Source organism: Tachyglossus aculeatus, chromosome 1, assembly GCF_015852505.1.
Source record: "Tachyglossus aculeatus isolate mTacAcu1 chromosome 1, mTacAcu1.pri, whole genome shotgun sequence".
Classification (NCBI taxonomy): Eukaryota; Metazoa; Chordata; class Mammalia; order Monotremata; family Tachyglossidae; genus Tachyglossus; species Tachyglossus aculeatus.
This window is the reverse complement of record NC_052066.1, coordinates 111,818,471-111,834,339: the sequence shown is the minus strand read 5'-3', so window position 1 is coordinate 111,834,339 and position 15,869 is coordinate 111,818,471. Positions and strand designations below refer to the sequence as shown.

At 43.0% G+C, this 15,869-nt stretch overlaps 1 protein-coding gene across 1 annotated transcript in view; it reads left to right on the top strand.

The window, feature by feature from the left end:
• Positions 1-7,090, top strand: part of KCNS3 (potassium voltage-gated channel modifier subfamily S member 3) — a 34,601-nt gene extending 27,511 nt beyond the window's left edge. The window contains exon 3 of the mRNA XM_038748399.1: positions 5,061-7,090. Coding sequence (XP_038604327.1) covers positions 5,120-6,604 — 1,485 coding nt within the window. The 5' untranslated portion in view covers positions 5,061-5,119 and the 3' untranslated portion in view covers positions 6,605-7,090. The remainder of the gene's footprint in view (positions 1-5,060) is intronic.
• Positions 7,091-15,869: the final 8,779 nt, after the last annotated feature.

The window sequence follows — 15,869 nt, the reverse complement described above, 5'->3', positions numbered from 1 at the left end:
CAGGAGAAGGTAGTTTAAGTATGGAGATCAAATGGGTCATGGTGACATCAGACAATTGGAAGAGGTCAAAGATTGGAGGTCTTTGATATGAAACAGAACAGATTTTCAGGCGGTGGGTGTGCGGGAGAGTATGCAGGTGAGGAGATTGAGTTCAGATAGAGGAATTCTGGAGTTGGGAGGGTAGAGATTCTACAGTGACTAATAATAATAATAATAATGGTATCTGTTAAGTGCTTACTGTGTGTGAAGCACTGTTCTTTGTGCTGGGGGGGATACAACATGATCAGGTTGTCCCGCGTGGGCTCACAGTCTTAATCCCCATTTTACAGATGAGGTAACTGAGGCTCTGAGAAGATAAGTGACATGCCCAAGGTCACACAGCAGACATGTGGTGGAGCCAGGATTAGAACCCATGACCTCTAACTCCCAAGCCTGTGCTCTTTCCACTGAGCCTCTCTGACTAGAAATGATGAGATTGACGGTGTGCCCAGGTTGGTGAGTGGATGAGGTGGGGTGGAGCAGGAAGTCATTGGAGTTGAGAAGTAAGAGGAAGGGTTATTGTGGCAATCCACAAGGATATTGAAGTCCCCAAAATCAATGTATGGATGGAGAAGGAGAGAAGGAATATAAGAAAGAGATTAAAATAGTTCAGGAATTTGCAGGAGGAGCCTATGAGCAATAGATAACTGTGACTAGTAACTAGAGTGGGTGATAGAAGAGGATGATATGGGCTTCAAAGGAAGGGAAAGTGAGGGATTCATTCAATCGTATTTATTGAGCACTTACTGTATGTAGAGCACTGTACTAAATGCTTAGGGATCAGGGAGGTGGGATGGTGCAAAAGTAGCACTGGGGAGCAAGAAGGAAACCAACTCCTCCCCCTTTCCTGTGAGTCTTCGGGAGAGGCCTCCACTGATGAGAGTGGCAGGGGGAGACAGTGTGATGTGGGTTTCAGTAATGGTGAAGAGGAACAGTGACTGGGTAAAGAACAGTTGTGGTTGAAGGGAAGCTTTCCCATGATGGAGTTGGGGATCCACAGGCCACACTTGGCTGGTTTGGGGGTGGGGTACGAGGGCCAGGGTCAGCATAAAGAGTAGGGAAGAGTTGAATGGGAGTGAGCTAATTGGGGCTGGCGTGGGAGGAAGTGGGGTGACAGGCAGCTCCGGGAAAGGATGGGAGGGTAAGGGATGGTGCGAGGGTTGGGGGATGGCTGGATGGGAGTGAGATGAGGTGAGCTGGCATGGGATGGGGGGTGAGAGGGAACGAGATGGGTAAATTGGTATTGTTAGTGTTCGAATTTACCATGTAATTTCATGGTGAACTGGTTAGATTTAACTTGTCCCTAGACTGTAAGCTCACTGTGGGCAGGGAATGTGCCTGTTATTGTTATATTGTACTCTCCCAAGTGCTTAGTACAGTGCTCTGCACACAGAAAGTGCTCAATAAATATGTTTGAATAAGTGAATGACTGGCTAGGCATGTGAATGGGGCTTCATAAGAGCAAGGATATTTTGATATAAAATTGATGATTTCTGCAGTAGGAGCAGTAATACTGACATTTATTGATCTATAGCAATTACAACAATAGAAATTGGTTGCATATACCTTTAAATGTTTAAAAATTAGGTTCTTTCATTTTGCACCATCAGGGAACATATACATTAGGACTGCCCCAAGCAGGGCTACCTTGAAGTCTGTGGATTAGGAAAACCAAGTGCCAGGGAAAGAAAATACAGTGGTATTTATTGAGACTTACTGTGTGCAGAGCACTGTACTAAGCACTTGGGAGAGTACAACACAACAATATAACATACACATTCCCTGCCCACAATGAGTTTACAGTCTAGAGGAAGCATTGCCTGCCCACAATGAGTTTACTATGAGGAATGTTGCCTGTCTAAATTTAAGAAACAATTTGGAGTCCTTTTCCCTTCAAGTATATCACCCAGGCTTTTCCACCAAAAAAAGTTCCCAGACACAAGAAGGATAAGATGGTCAGACAAGAACAATCCACTAAAATAAACATACAATGTAAATACAGACAGCATTTGGGTTGTCATGTAACAAAAATCTATTTTTATGCTTAGCAACTCTTATGCTCCCAAGCTTTATTTCAGTATGAGGAGAATGATGTATAATTTATTCAATCTTACCTCAAGAATGCTCCTTGGTGGTGCTTCTTGATTGATTCAGAATACTTTTTGTGTGCCTAACAGATTGGTATCCTGGTTGTGGGCATCTTTGGCCTCTGCCCCTATTTGGAGAGGAGATGATCTATGTTTGTCAGCATTTGGGAGAACACAGCTGGGGAGGGAGAAATTGAAATGCTTGGTCAAGCAGAACAACAAAGCAACATGGCACAGTGAGAAGAGCACAGGCCTGAGAGTCAGAGGACTTGTCTGCTTTGTGACCTTGGGTGAATCACTTAACTTCTCTGTGCCTCAATTTCCTAATCTGTAAAATGGGGATGAAGACTGTGAGCTTTACATGGATGGGACTGCGTCCCACCTGATTATTTTGTACCTATCCTAGCGCTTAGTACCATGCCTGGCACAATAAGCACTTAACAAATACTACTATTATTATTATGCCGATCCTTAAGATGGGATTCCTACACAGATGTACATATGTCAGGGTTCCCAGAAGGGTTTGAAGTTAAAACTAATGGTGGAACCATCCGCCATGGATTCAAATATCTGATTTTTTTTTACTGAACTGTAGCAATTGCAACAATATAAATTGTGTATACCTTTAAATGCTTGATTAAAAATGAGGCTTTTTCCTTTTGCACCATCAAAGAACATATGTATTAGGACTGCCCCATGCAGGGCTTCCTTGAAGTCTGTGGATTAGGAAGACCGAGTGCAAGAGAAAATACAGTGCTATTTATTGGGTCTTACTGTGTGCAGAGCACTGTACTAAGCACTTGGGAGAGTAAAAAACAATAATACAACAGAAACATCCCCTGCCCACAATGAGCTTACAGTCTAGAGGACATATTGCCTTCCCACAATAAGTTTACTATGGGGCATGTTGCCTGTCTAACTTTAAGAAACAATTTGGAGTCCTTCTCCCCTCAAGTATATCACCCAGGTTTTTCCTACAACCACCAAAAAAGGTCCCAGGCACAAGAAGGATAAGATGGCCAGACAAGAGCAATCCAAATATTTTCCCTACAATAATCCTTGTGGAATTTAAGAGTTTACTGTGGGCCACGCACTGCACTAAGTAACGGACTAGATATATGATGATCAGATCAGACACGGTACCTGTCCCTCATGAGGCTCACATCCATGTAGAAGGGAGAAGAGATTTTTGGATCTCCATTTTACATGTGAAGAAACTGAGATACCAAAAATTAACAGACTTGCCCAAGGTCACACCATACGCAAGTGGCAGAGCTGGGATTAGAACCCAGGTCTCAATCATTAAGCCCATGTACTTTCCACGAGGCCACACTACTTCCCGTCTCCTTCCTATAAAAGATAACAGGAACATTTTTGTGCATGTTGTTATGTTTTGCTGATTCCTTAATAGTATACAATGGAATTTGGGAAAAGCATGTGTAGGTGATTGGAAATAAACTGGTATTTGGAAAAATCTGAGGTATAGGAGAAAAGGAGCAGAAGAAAGTTATGTTGTGTATTGGTGAGAGCAGTTCTTTTGTAATTCTTTTACTTGGCTGATTGCTTGGGTCAGCATTTACAAGTGTGTGATGATGTTATGGAATGCAATTAGTTTAATCTTTTTTTCCTGGAATCTATTCTTGATCACTTTTGATGTGTACTAAATAGCATCAGTTATGGTGAAACTTGAAATGTACTTGGAAAATATCCCCAGCTGTGGCAAAGATAGCTTCCCACTGGGCTGTGAGAAAATGTAAAGCACAAATGTAACCTGAATAGGGTATCCCGCTAAATGCCATGTCTTCCATGAGGTTCAGAATACATGATGGAGCCAGTGAAAAGGAGTTGGGAAGAAAGTGGGAAGCATTGAGAATGACCATAGAAGTGGGGCAAAGAACGACAATAAAGAAACATAGTCACATAGTCTGATTAAGACCTTTACTATATGAGGAAATGAAATGTGCATGGCTGTATTTTCCACCTTGAAAGGACAGTGGCATATCTTCTCCTGGCCACAAAGAAAGTGGGACAAAGAAAGGAAAAGATGTTCAGTGGACAATCTGATCAGAGCATCATATCCACTTGGCCTGATTTAGCTATTGCCCTCCAAAAAAATGTACTTGCCTGACATGTAACTCTGTGCCTGATGCCCGAGGATTCCTCCGTAAGGCAGGCTGGGTAAATCATGGTTCTCTACCACAGGGCAGCAACATAAGTATGGGCAGAGGGTCCACAGGGAGTTGCCATGCCCTTTCTGCCGTCCTCCTCTTAGGGCAGAGTGGTATTGTCTGGTGCCAAGGCTGGAGGGGGAAGGTGTGGGTATGGTTGGAGAATGAAAGGGATAAAGAGAATGTGGGAGTGGGACAGGTCCAGGAGGGAGCAAGTCACAGTCCGGCCAATACTTGATCTCGGTATCATGATGGCAGTGACAGTGAGAAGGCTGCTCTCCTTTGGAGCCATTCAAGGAACACCACCGACCTTATCTGCTCAGAGGCCAAACCACCTCCACACCCTAATGATCCATCCTGATCTGCACTCTGAGGGAGTATTAAGGGCAGGTATGCTGGTTAAAAATAGTATCCATGCAGAACTGATTTTACCATCTTTCCTCCCGATTCAGAAAAGGGATGAAAGTCAACCTTTAATTCATTCATCCAGTCATATTTTTGAGCACTTACTGTGTGCAGAGCACTGTACTAATAGCTTGGGAGAGTATAGTATAACAATTAACAGACACATTCCCTGACCATTTATGATCATCCGTTTTCTTCAAGGGGATCATGCTGACCTAATAAAATGCCATTGTCCCCTTTGTTCCATATTTTCTTGCTTTGTTTTAGTTTAGAGGCTCATATTGGCTAAAGGAGTTGTCAAATAATTTGGCAATCCTCACTTGAAGTTGAGCTGTCTAATAAAGTCTTGTCTCCCTTCCAGGTGCTGCAATGTAATCTTTGCAGTGATTGCTACACAACAACGTATCTATTACATGCACAATGGTTTTTGGCACAATCTTCCACAGTCCTGGACAAGATGAGGAAGTTGTCAACTTAAACGTTGGGGGGTTTAAGCAGACAGTTGATCAAAGCACCCTTCTGCGATTTCCCCACACTAGGCTGGGCAAGCTACTCAGATGCCACTCTGAAGAAGCCATCCTGGAACTGTGCGATGATTACAGTGTGGCCGAGAAGGAGTATTACTTTGATAGGAATCCATCCTTATTCAGATACGTCTTGAACTTTTACTACACGGGCAAAATTCATGTCATGGAGGAACTCTGCGTGTTCTCTTTCTGCCAGGAGATAGAGTACTGGGGGATCAATGAGCTTTTTATCGATTCCTGCTGCAGTAACAGATATCAAGAAAGAAAGGAAGAAAACTCGGATAAGGACTGGGATCAGAAAAGCAATGAAACTAACACTGACTCTTCCTACGAAGAATCCTCCATATTTGAGAAAGAACTGGAGAAATTTGATAAGCTGAGGTTTGGGGAACTCCGCAAGAAAATCTGGGTCCGGATGGAAAATCCTGCACATTCGTTATCAGCCAAGTTGATTGCAATTTCCTCCCTGAGTGTCGTCCTGGCTTCCATAGTGGCCATGTGCATCCACAGCATGCCGGAGTTCCAGAAGCGAGATGTGAATGACAGGGAGGTGGAAGATCCCATCCTGGAAGCGGTGGAAATCACATGCATCGTCTGGTTCACGGGCGAGCTAGCCATAAGATTAGTCGCCGCCCCGTGTCAAAAGAAGTTCTGGAAAAAGCCATTGAACATTATTGATTTCGTATCCATCATTCCGTTCTATGCCACTTTGGCCGTGGACAGGAAGGAGGAAGAGAGCGAAGATATTGAGAACATGGGAAAAGTGGTTCAGATTCTGCGACTCATGAGGATATTCCGCATCTTGAAACTGGCCAGGCACTCAGTGGGCCTGCGATCTCTCGGCGCCACTCTGAGGCACAGTTACCACGAGGTTGGGCTGCTGCTTTTATTCCTGGCTGTGGGGATTTCCATTTTCTCAGTGCTGGTCTACTCCGTGGAAAAGGATGACCAGACGTCGGAACTCGGCAGCATTCCAATCTGTTGGTGGTGGGCGACCATCAGCATGACCACCGTGGGCTATGGGGACACATATCCGGTCACCTTAGCGGGAAAGCTCATCGGGAGCGTTTGCATCATTTGCGGGATACTGGTGGTAGCCCTCCCGATCACCATCATCTTCAATAAGTTTTCCAAATACTACCAAAAACAGAAGGATATGGACGGGGACCAGAACTGTGATGAACACCAGGAGAAATGCAATGAGATGCCTTATTTTAACATTAGGGATATTTATGCAAAACGGATGCACTCCTTCATTTCCAGCCTATCGTCCGTGGGAATCGTTGCAAGCGATCAAGATTCCACCGACGCCTCGAGCATCGAAGATATCGAAGACATTCACAACGCAGCTTCTTTGGAGAATGGGGCAGCAAAATGAGCGGGCTCCGTTTCTCATCCTCCATTTCTCCTTTCAGACGTTGGGTTAATACAGCTTTATTGATGTCCGTGGATTGGTTCAGATCGCTTAAAACTCAGGGGGTACCTATCAGCCATAGGTGGACATTCGTTGCTTTAAAACTGTACTACAGCCATGGGGCTTGATCATTTGCCTCACCCAGCAATTTATTTTTTATGTGACTAGTGTTATGCAGTCTTGGGGTGGGGCGGGGGTGTGTGGAGGGGAGAGAATTGCTATTAAATGCAGTATTTGCGACTGCAGCTAATACGCCACTATGTGTGTGTGTAATTTACTACTGCATTGATAACTGTAAATTACCAACATGTAGAATAAAAGGCACAATAAAATAATGGCTATACATGCATGTAGGCCCACAAGAAAGTAAACAAAATGAAAACAGCTCTGGGAAAAATGCATGTAAATCTATTTTTACTTGCCAAATATGGAAATTAGGAACCAAATAAACTTCCTAATTGAGAATGGGCAATTGGCTGGCACAGTTTGCTGTTTTAACCGATGAAACAATTTTAAATGGAAAAAAAATAGGGAAGACAGTAATTGTTCTCCTCATACTCCTTGTTTCTCTTCAGTTAATTAGGGAATGTAAAATATACATGGTTCTCACTTTCAGCATATTGTTTTTGCTGGTAAGTAGCTATCATCCGCCAGATTGGATGATCAAATGGATTAGGGCTTCCGTCCTAATTTTGCATATATACTCAGTTCTTCCATAATGAGTATTTTTATTATGCATTTTCCCTAGAACAGTGTTACAGAGTTAGGAAACGTTCATCTGACAATGCATGTCTCTCTGGTTAAGAACATGATGCGATATCGGAAAAAATAGTTGTATGCATGGTGGGACCCAGGTCTGATGGTGTGTGTTATAAAGTTAAGGTGTTTGCCTGAAAGCAATGTTTATCAGGATCGTGACCACCATTTTAAGGAGAATGGATTGTATATTTCTGAAAACTGTCTTTGCACAAAAATGGTATCTCTGATCAGAGGACAGGTCCTCGGGTGCCTCAGGTGTAATTTCTGGTCAGGACTATCTTCAGTTAGTTGGGGCCTTAAAAGTGGAATATCAATCACTTGGTATTTATTGAGCACTGCCTATGTGCAGAGCACTGTACTGAGTCCTTGGGAGACTTGCACACTTCTCCCTTGCCCATATCCTTCCTCTGGATTTTCACATCCTCTCCCTTAATATACAAAACATCTCCACTCTCCACCTTTAAAGCCTTATTAATGTCACATCAATAAATCAGTTGTGTTTTCTGAGTACTTATTGTGTGTAGAGCACCAAACTAGGCACTTGGGAGAATACGTATAACAGAGTTGGTAGTCCTGTTCCACCCCCACAGTGGACAACTTCTCTACTACTACTAATAATAATGGTATTTGTTAAGCACTTACTATGTACCAGGCACTGTTCTAAGCTCTGGGAAAGATACAAAATGGTTGGGTTGGGCACCCAACTAAGCTAATCATTTCTCTTAAACCCTTTCCTTTCTGTATCACCCAGGTCCTTGTTATTCACCCCACCATCAATCCCACAGCATTTGTATACCTATCTGTAATTTCTCTATTTATTTTACCATCTGCCTTCGCCTCTAGACTATAAGCTGCTGGTGGGCAGGTAACGTATGCACCATCTGTATAGTACTGTACTCTTGCAAGTGCTTAGTACTGTGCTCTGCATTCAGTAAGTGTTCAATAAATGCCATTGATTGCGAGTACAGCACAATACAGTTGGTAGACATGCTTCATCCCCACAAGGAGTTTACAACCTAGAAACTTCAAAGTAAATTGAAGCAGAGTGACTTGGGAGTCAGAGGTTATGGGTTCTAATCCTGGCTCCGCCACTTGCCAGCTGTGTGACTTTGGGCAAGTCACTTAACTTCTCTGTGCCTCAGTTACCTCATCTGTAAAATGGGGATTAAGACTGTGAGCCCCACTTGGGATGACCTGAGCACCTTGTAATCTCCTCAGCACTTAGAACAGTGCTTGGCACATAGTAAGCACTTAACAAATGCCATAATTATTTTGAGAAGCAGCGTGGCTTAGTGGAAAGAGCCCGGGCTTGGGAGTCAGAGGTCATGAGTTCTAATCCTGGCTCCACCACTTGTCAGCTGTGTGACCTGGGGCAAGTCACTTAACTTTTCTGGGCCTCAATTACCTCATCTGTCAAATGGGGATTAAGACTGTGAGCCCCCTGTGGGACAACCAGATCACCTTGTAACCTCCCCAGTGCTTAGAACAGTGCTCGGCGCATAGTAAGCACTTAACAAATACCAACATTATTATTATTATTATTATTAAAGGGAAATGGTAGGGTATAAGGATCTGTACTTAAATGCTGTGGGGCTTGTGGTGGCCCTTCACTTCACAGAAACAGCCCTCTCAAAGGTCAACAATGATCTCAGACTGAGCCCCTTCCTTCCTCTCTCCCTCGTCCCCCTCTCCATCTCCCCCATCTTACCTCCTTCCCTTCCCCACAGCACCTGTATATATGTATATATGTTTGTACATATTTATTACTCTATTTATTCATTTATTTTACTTGTACATATCTACTCTATTTTATTTTGTTAGTATGTTTGGTTTTGTTCTCTGTCTCCCCCCTTTTAGACTGTGAGCCCACTGCTGGGTAGGGACTGTCTCTATATGTTGCCAATTTGTACTTCCCAAGCGCTTAGTACAGTGCTCTGCACATAGTAAGCGCTCAATAAATACGATTGATGATGATGATGATGATGATGATGATGATCTTCTGGTAAATCCAATGGCCTCTATTCCATCCTAATACTCTTCAATCTCTCAGCTGCCTTCGACACTGCCAACCACCTCCTTCCCCTGGAAACATTATCCAATCTCGGCTTCACTGATGCTGTCCTCTACTAGTACTCCTCTGTCTCTCTGTCCTCTCATTCTCAGTCTCCTTCGTGGGCTCCTCCTCTGCCTCTCATCCCCTAACTGTCTGAGTCCCTCAAGGGGACTGAGTTCTGGGTTCCCTTCTATTCTTTATCTACACACACTTCCATGGAGAACCCATTCAGCTTCAACTACCCTCTCTATGCAGATGATTCCCAAATCTGCATATCCAGCCCTGATCTCCCTCTCTCTCTGCAGTCTCACATGTCTCCTGCCTCTAAGATGACTGTACTTGGATGTCCTGCCGTCACCTCAAACTTAACGTGTCCAAAACAGAACTCGTTATCTTCCCACCCAAACCCTGTCCTCCCCCTGATTTTCTCACAAGCCCAAAACCTTGGCATTACTCGACTCCTCTCTTTCATTCAACCCACGTATTCAATCTATCACTTAATTCTGTAGGTTCAACCTTCACAACATCACTAAAATCCATCCTTTCCTCTCCATCCAAATCAATCAATCAATCAATCGTATTTATTGAGCGCTTACTGTGTGCAGAGCACTGTACTAAGCGCTTGGGAAGTACAAGTTGGCAACATATAGAGACAGTCCCTACCCAACAGTGGGCTCACAGTCTAGAAACTGCTACCATGTTAATCCAATCACTTATCCTATCCCATCCTGACTACTGTATTAGCCTCCTTACTGACTTCCCTGCCTCCTGACTCTCCCAACTCCAGTCAACACTTCACTCTGCTGCCCAGATCATTTTTCTACAAAAAAAATTCAGTCCAAGTTTCCCACTCCTCAAGAACCTCCAGTGGTTGCCCATCCACTTTGCATCAAACAGAAATTCCTTACCATCAGCTTTGAAGCACTCAATCTTCATGCCCCCTACTACCTCACCTCACTACTCTCCTACTTCCACCCAGCCTGCACACTTTACTCCATAATGCCAACTTACTCACTGTTCCTCAGTCTCATCTATCTCACTACCAACTTCTTGCCCACATCCTGCATCTCTCCTGGAATGCCCTCCCTTTTCATATCTAGCAGACAATTACTTTTTCCCCTCTTCAAAACCTTATTGAAGGCATATCTCCTCCAAGAGGTCTTCCTTGATAAGATTTCATTTCCTCTTTTCCCACTCCCTCTACATCACCCTGACTTGCTCCCTTTATTCATCACCCCCATCCCCAGCCCCACAGCACTTATGTACATTTCCACAATTTATTTATATTAATGTCCATCTTCCCATCTACATTGTAAGCCTGTTGTGGGCAGGGAATGCATTTGTTATATTATTTTGTTATACTCTCCCAAGCACTTAGTACAGTTCCCGACACACAGTAATTACTCAGTTAATATGATTAAGTGCTTAGTACAGTGCTCTGCACACAGTAAGTGCTCAATAAATATGATTGAATGAGTGAATGAAGTGCTTAAGTGGAATGGATCCAAGTGCATAGGTGACACAAAAAGGAGGGCAATTAGGGGAAATGAGGACTTAGTTGTGGAAGGTCTCTTGGAAGATGTGTGGTTTTAGTAGAACAAACAGATATAGACAGACTATCTCTGTCCTCTGGTAATCACATCAGTGCTATTTACTGAGCACCTACTGAAAGTAAAGCTCCTCCTGCATGGGAGAAGACAACAGAAGCAAGAAACATGAACCCTGCCTTCAGGGAACTCAGGATATCGGCAGTCTACACCACAGGGGATGAGGCATCCACCTCAGACCTGTCAACACCTCTGCAAAGTCTTTGCCAGCTAGATGAATTTAGGACCAATCAGGAAGCCAGCAGGATGAGATACATTCCCAAGCAAAAGACCTCGGAATGTGTAAGTAACACAAAACTGTCATCTGTTAATCTGTACTAGGTCTGAAAAAAAAATCCTGCTCCAATCTTGGAGTTCCAGTGTGGGAACTGAGCTGCAGTTATTTTCCCTAATATGAAATATATTGCTTCGAGAGATTTTATTTGGGAAATGGATGCTTGTTTTGTCCTTTGTAGATTTGGCCATTGAGGACTAAGGGGGAAGGAAGAGACTTCCAAATGTGTTTTCAGATATTAAAAAAAGAGCTTTTATGGGGAGGATGCTGACTAGCTGCTGTCTTTTTACTGAAGACTGTTAAGCAGGATAGGCTTAAATTGTATTCACCCAAACACTTAGGACAGTGCTTTGCACACAGTGAGTGCTCAATAGCACTGAGCCAGTCACCTGTCTAGAGACAGGGGGCTAGGCCGAATGGCCTCTCTAGGTTATTTCCACTTATAATTCTCTAATTTTTGTGTGTCTGTGCTGTAGAAGATGCATTTTACTCTGGGAGCAGTTTCACCAGAGTCACCTAGACCAGAGTTGAATCACTGGCATCAAGCACCTTGGCCTAGTGGCAAGAGCACGGACTTGGGAGTCAGAGGATGTGGGTTCTAATCCCGGCTCTGCCACTTCTCTGCTATGTGACCTCAGGCAAGTCACTTCAATTCTCTGTGCCTCAGCAAGTTAAGTGACTTGCCCAAGGTCACACAACACAAAGGTTTCATGAAGATTGAATGTTAGGAGGCAGAATTGAAAGCAGAGGCAGGTCCAGTAGGGGACAAGTTCATCAGAGCCAAAGATTTATTTCAATGTTAATTTATTCATTTATAATAATGTGTATATAATAATAATGGCATTTATTAAGCATTTACTATGTGTAATGTACTGTTCTAGGCTCTGGGGAGGTTACAAGGTGATCAGGTTGTCCCATGGGGGGCTCACAGTCTTAATCCCCATTTTACAGATGAAGTAACTGAGGCCCAGAGAAGTTAAGTGACTTGCCCAAAGTCACACAGCTGACAATTGGCAGAGCTGGGATTTGAACCCATGACCTCTGACTCCCAAGCCCATGCTCTTTCCACTGAGCCACGCTGCTTCTCTTCCCTTATAGATAAAAGCTCCTGTGGGCAGGGAATGTGTCTGTTATTGTTAGACTGTACTCTTCCAAGTGCTTAGTACAGTGCTCTGTACACAATAATTGCTTGATAAATACAAGTGATAGTAGAAATTCAGGATGGGTGCCCCGTCTGCATTGGTCTTTTCAGCCACATTCACCTGTGTATATAAAACTTCACAATCACTACTGTCAGGGGCATCACAAAATCTATGCACATTGTGTGTGTTAGAGTGTGTGTGATTGTATATATACACACATATATATATGTTTGGTAAATGCTATTATTATTATTATTGTATTTGTTAAGCACTTACAATGTGCCAATAATTGTACTAAGCACTGAGGTAGATACAAGGTCATCAGACTGGACATAGTCCCTGTCCCAAGTGCTGCTCACCATCTAAGTAGGACAGAGAGGATGATTTAATCCCCATTTTACAGATGAGGGAACTGAGGCACAGAGAAGTTAAGTGATGTGTCCAAGGTCACACAGCAGGCAAATAGCAGAGTTGGGATTAGAACCGAGATCCTCTGACTCTTAGGCCCTTGCTCTTTCCCCTGGGCCAGATTGCTTTCCTAAATGTCTCCTATATCTTCTGCTCCAGCCTCAACCTCTCACCAAACCTACAATCTCGTATTTCCTCTCACCTCCAGGACATCTCCACTTGGATGTCCACCAGACCCTCAGACCCATCGTGCCCCAAATTGAGCTTCTCATCTTTCTCCTTAATAATAATAATAAGGATGGCATTTATTAAGTGCTTATTATGTGCAAAGCACTGTTCTAAGCGCTGGGGAGGTTACAAGATGATCAGGGTGTCCCACGGAGGGCTCACAGTCTTCATCCCCATTTTACAGGTGAGGTAACTGAGGCCCAGAGAAGTTAAGTGACTTGCCCAAAGTCACACAGCTGACAATTGGCGGAGCTGGGGTTTGAACCCATGACCTCTGGCTCCAAAGCCCGGGCTCTTTCCACTGAGCCAACCCACTCCTACTGCCTTTCCCATCTCCTTTACCACACCGCCATCACCCTATCCCAGAATTTCATAACCTTGGGTTGACCTTCAGCTCTCAATTTCAACTTCCCCTAAGTCCTATCTATTCTTCCTCCATAACATTTCCTGGATCCTCCCCTGTTTCTCCAACCAAATAGCTAACACCGTGCATCAAACTCCTATCACCCAGTTAAATTAATTGCAGAAGCCTCTTCCACTAGTCTTCCTGCCACCAGTCTTTCCCCCTTCAATCTTTTCTATGTGCTCCTACTTGGATCCTCATCTTGAAGTATCTTGAAGCATTGGGTTCAAATCCCGGATCCACCGCATGTCTGCCGTGTGACCTTGAGCAAGTCACTTAACTTCTCTGAGCCTCAGTTACCTCATCTGTAAAATGGGGATTAAGACTGTGAGCCCCCCGTGGGACAACCTGATCACCTTGCATCCCCCCAGCGCTTAGAACAGTGCTTTGCACATAGTAAGCGCTTAACAAATGCCATCATCATCATTATTATTATTATTAAGTATTGCTCAACTCGCATTTCTCTGCTCTTCAAAAACCTCCAGTGGATAGACATCTCAAACAATCTGCCGATCAGTGGAATTTACTGAGTGCTTATTATGTGCTTATTGTGTTTATTAAGTGCTTGGGAGAGTACAATGCAACAGAGTTGGTAGACACACTCCCTGCCCACAGTGAGTTTACAGCCTAGAGGGGGAGATGGGCATTCACATAAATAATTTGCAGATGTGTACATGTTATCAATAGTACGTATACCTACAAATATAACTCCATGCATTTGCAGTCTATATTGGTCAGATTATTTCTAATTTTAAGACAACTTTATATCAAAATAATTTTAGGCAGAAAGAAAATCAGCATATAAAGTATATCTATGTAAACACCCATAAGTATATCAAATATAAAATGTTCAGTACACACCAAATGCTCAATAAATACCACTGATTGGTGTGTAGATGTGTATATATAAACTACGTATATTTAGTCTTCCCTAAGTAAACTCTCATTTCCTCACCTTATTCTCCCTCCCTTCTACATCACCTGTGCACTTAGGTCTGATAGAACTCTGATACTTACCCCACCCCTACCCCTGACAGTATACATAGGCTATTCTCTCCCATTTCCCCTTTCTGAAATATTTCAGATCATGATGGATTTGAGGTATTGGTGGAAATCCAAGGGGGAATGTGGGATTGTAGGTTAAATGAGATGTTGAAGTTAGAGTGGTAGGTACGGGACACATTTTGGGAAGCAGTGTTGTCTAGTGGAAAGAGCATGGGCCAAGGAGTGCATATGTGTGTATATGTATCTACATATATTAGTACATATTTTCATTCACTCAGTCATATTTACTGAGAGTTTACTGTGTGCAGACCACTGTACTAAGTGCTTGGGAGGGCAAAATATAACAATAAACAGATATGGTCTCTGCCCACAAGGAACTTACAGTACAGAGGACGAGCTTACTTTCAGGCATATACACGGATATATATTTGTATGTATGTCTGCATATAAAATAGATGTATATACATGCATGCATGTAGTTTGAATATAAAATGTACATATGTATACACACACATGTTAGCTTATGAGTTGTTGGGGAATCTAGGGGAGAGACAGTCTGCTAACACACATGTATTCATTAAATCCACAGAACTATTTAAAATGACACCTTTACTGGAGCTAATTTTCTAGCTTCTTGTAGAAATTTCTTCCCTTACTGCTTTCAATCTTAGATTATGAGCCCCAAGTGGAGCAGGAATGGTTCTGATATGATTATCTTGTATCTATCCCTGAGCTTAATGTACTTAATAAATACCATAAATAAAAATAATAAAATAAAACTACAAAACAGAAGTAGCAGCTGTCCCAGGAAGAAGTTAAAAGAGATTAGTTTCCGACGCACCTGAAAAAGTGGCTCTTCCACAAACTAAAGTTTGGGAAAATTGTTTAGCTCTGTAGCTTGTCCTTGAAACACAAGTGACTGTGACCGCTGTTGGTTTTTCCCATCCAACAGAAGCATTCTTTTGGCACTGTTGGGCTATATGGACTTATTTTCAACTCTTTATATTCCCTATCAACAAGTTACATCTCAAGTCCATAGATCTTTACCCAGGAGTAAACTTTTCTGCTACATACTACAAGGAGGCTTCCCCCCCACCTCCAATTTCTACTATCAGCATTTCAGTAACTTTAATCGATTATATTTATTGAGAACCTATTGTGTGCAGAGCACCATACTAGTGGCTGGGAGAGGATGAGTGTTTGTAAAAATAATAATAATAATAATTATGGTATTTGTTAATTGCTTACCATGTGCCAAGCACTGTTCTTAGCTCTGGGGTAGATACAGGGTAATCAGGTTGTCCCATGTGGGGCTCACACTTTTAATCCCCATTTTACAGATGAGGTAAC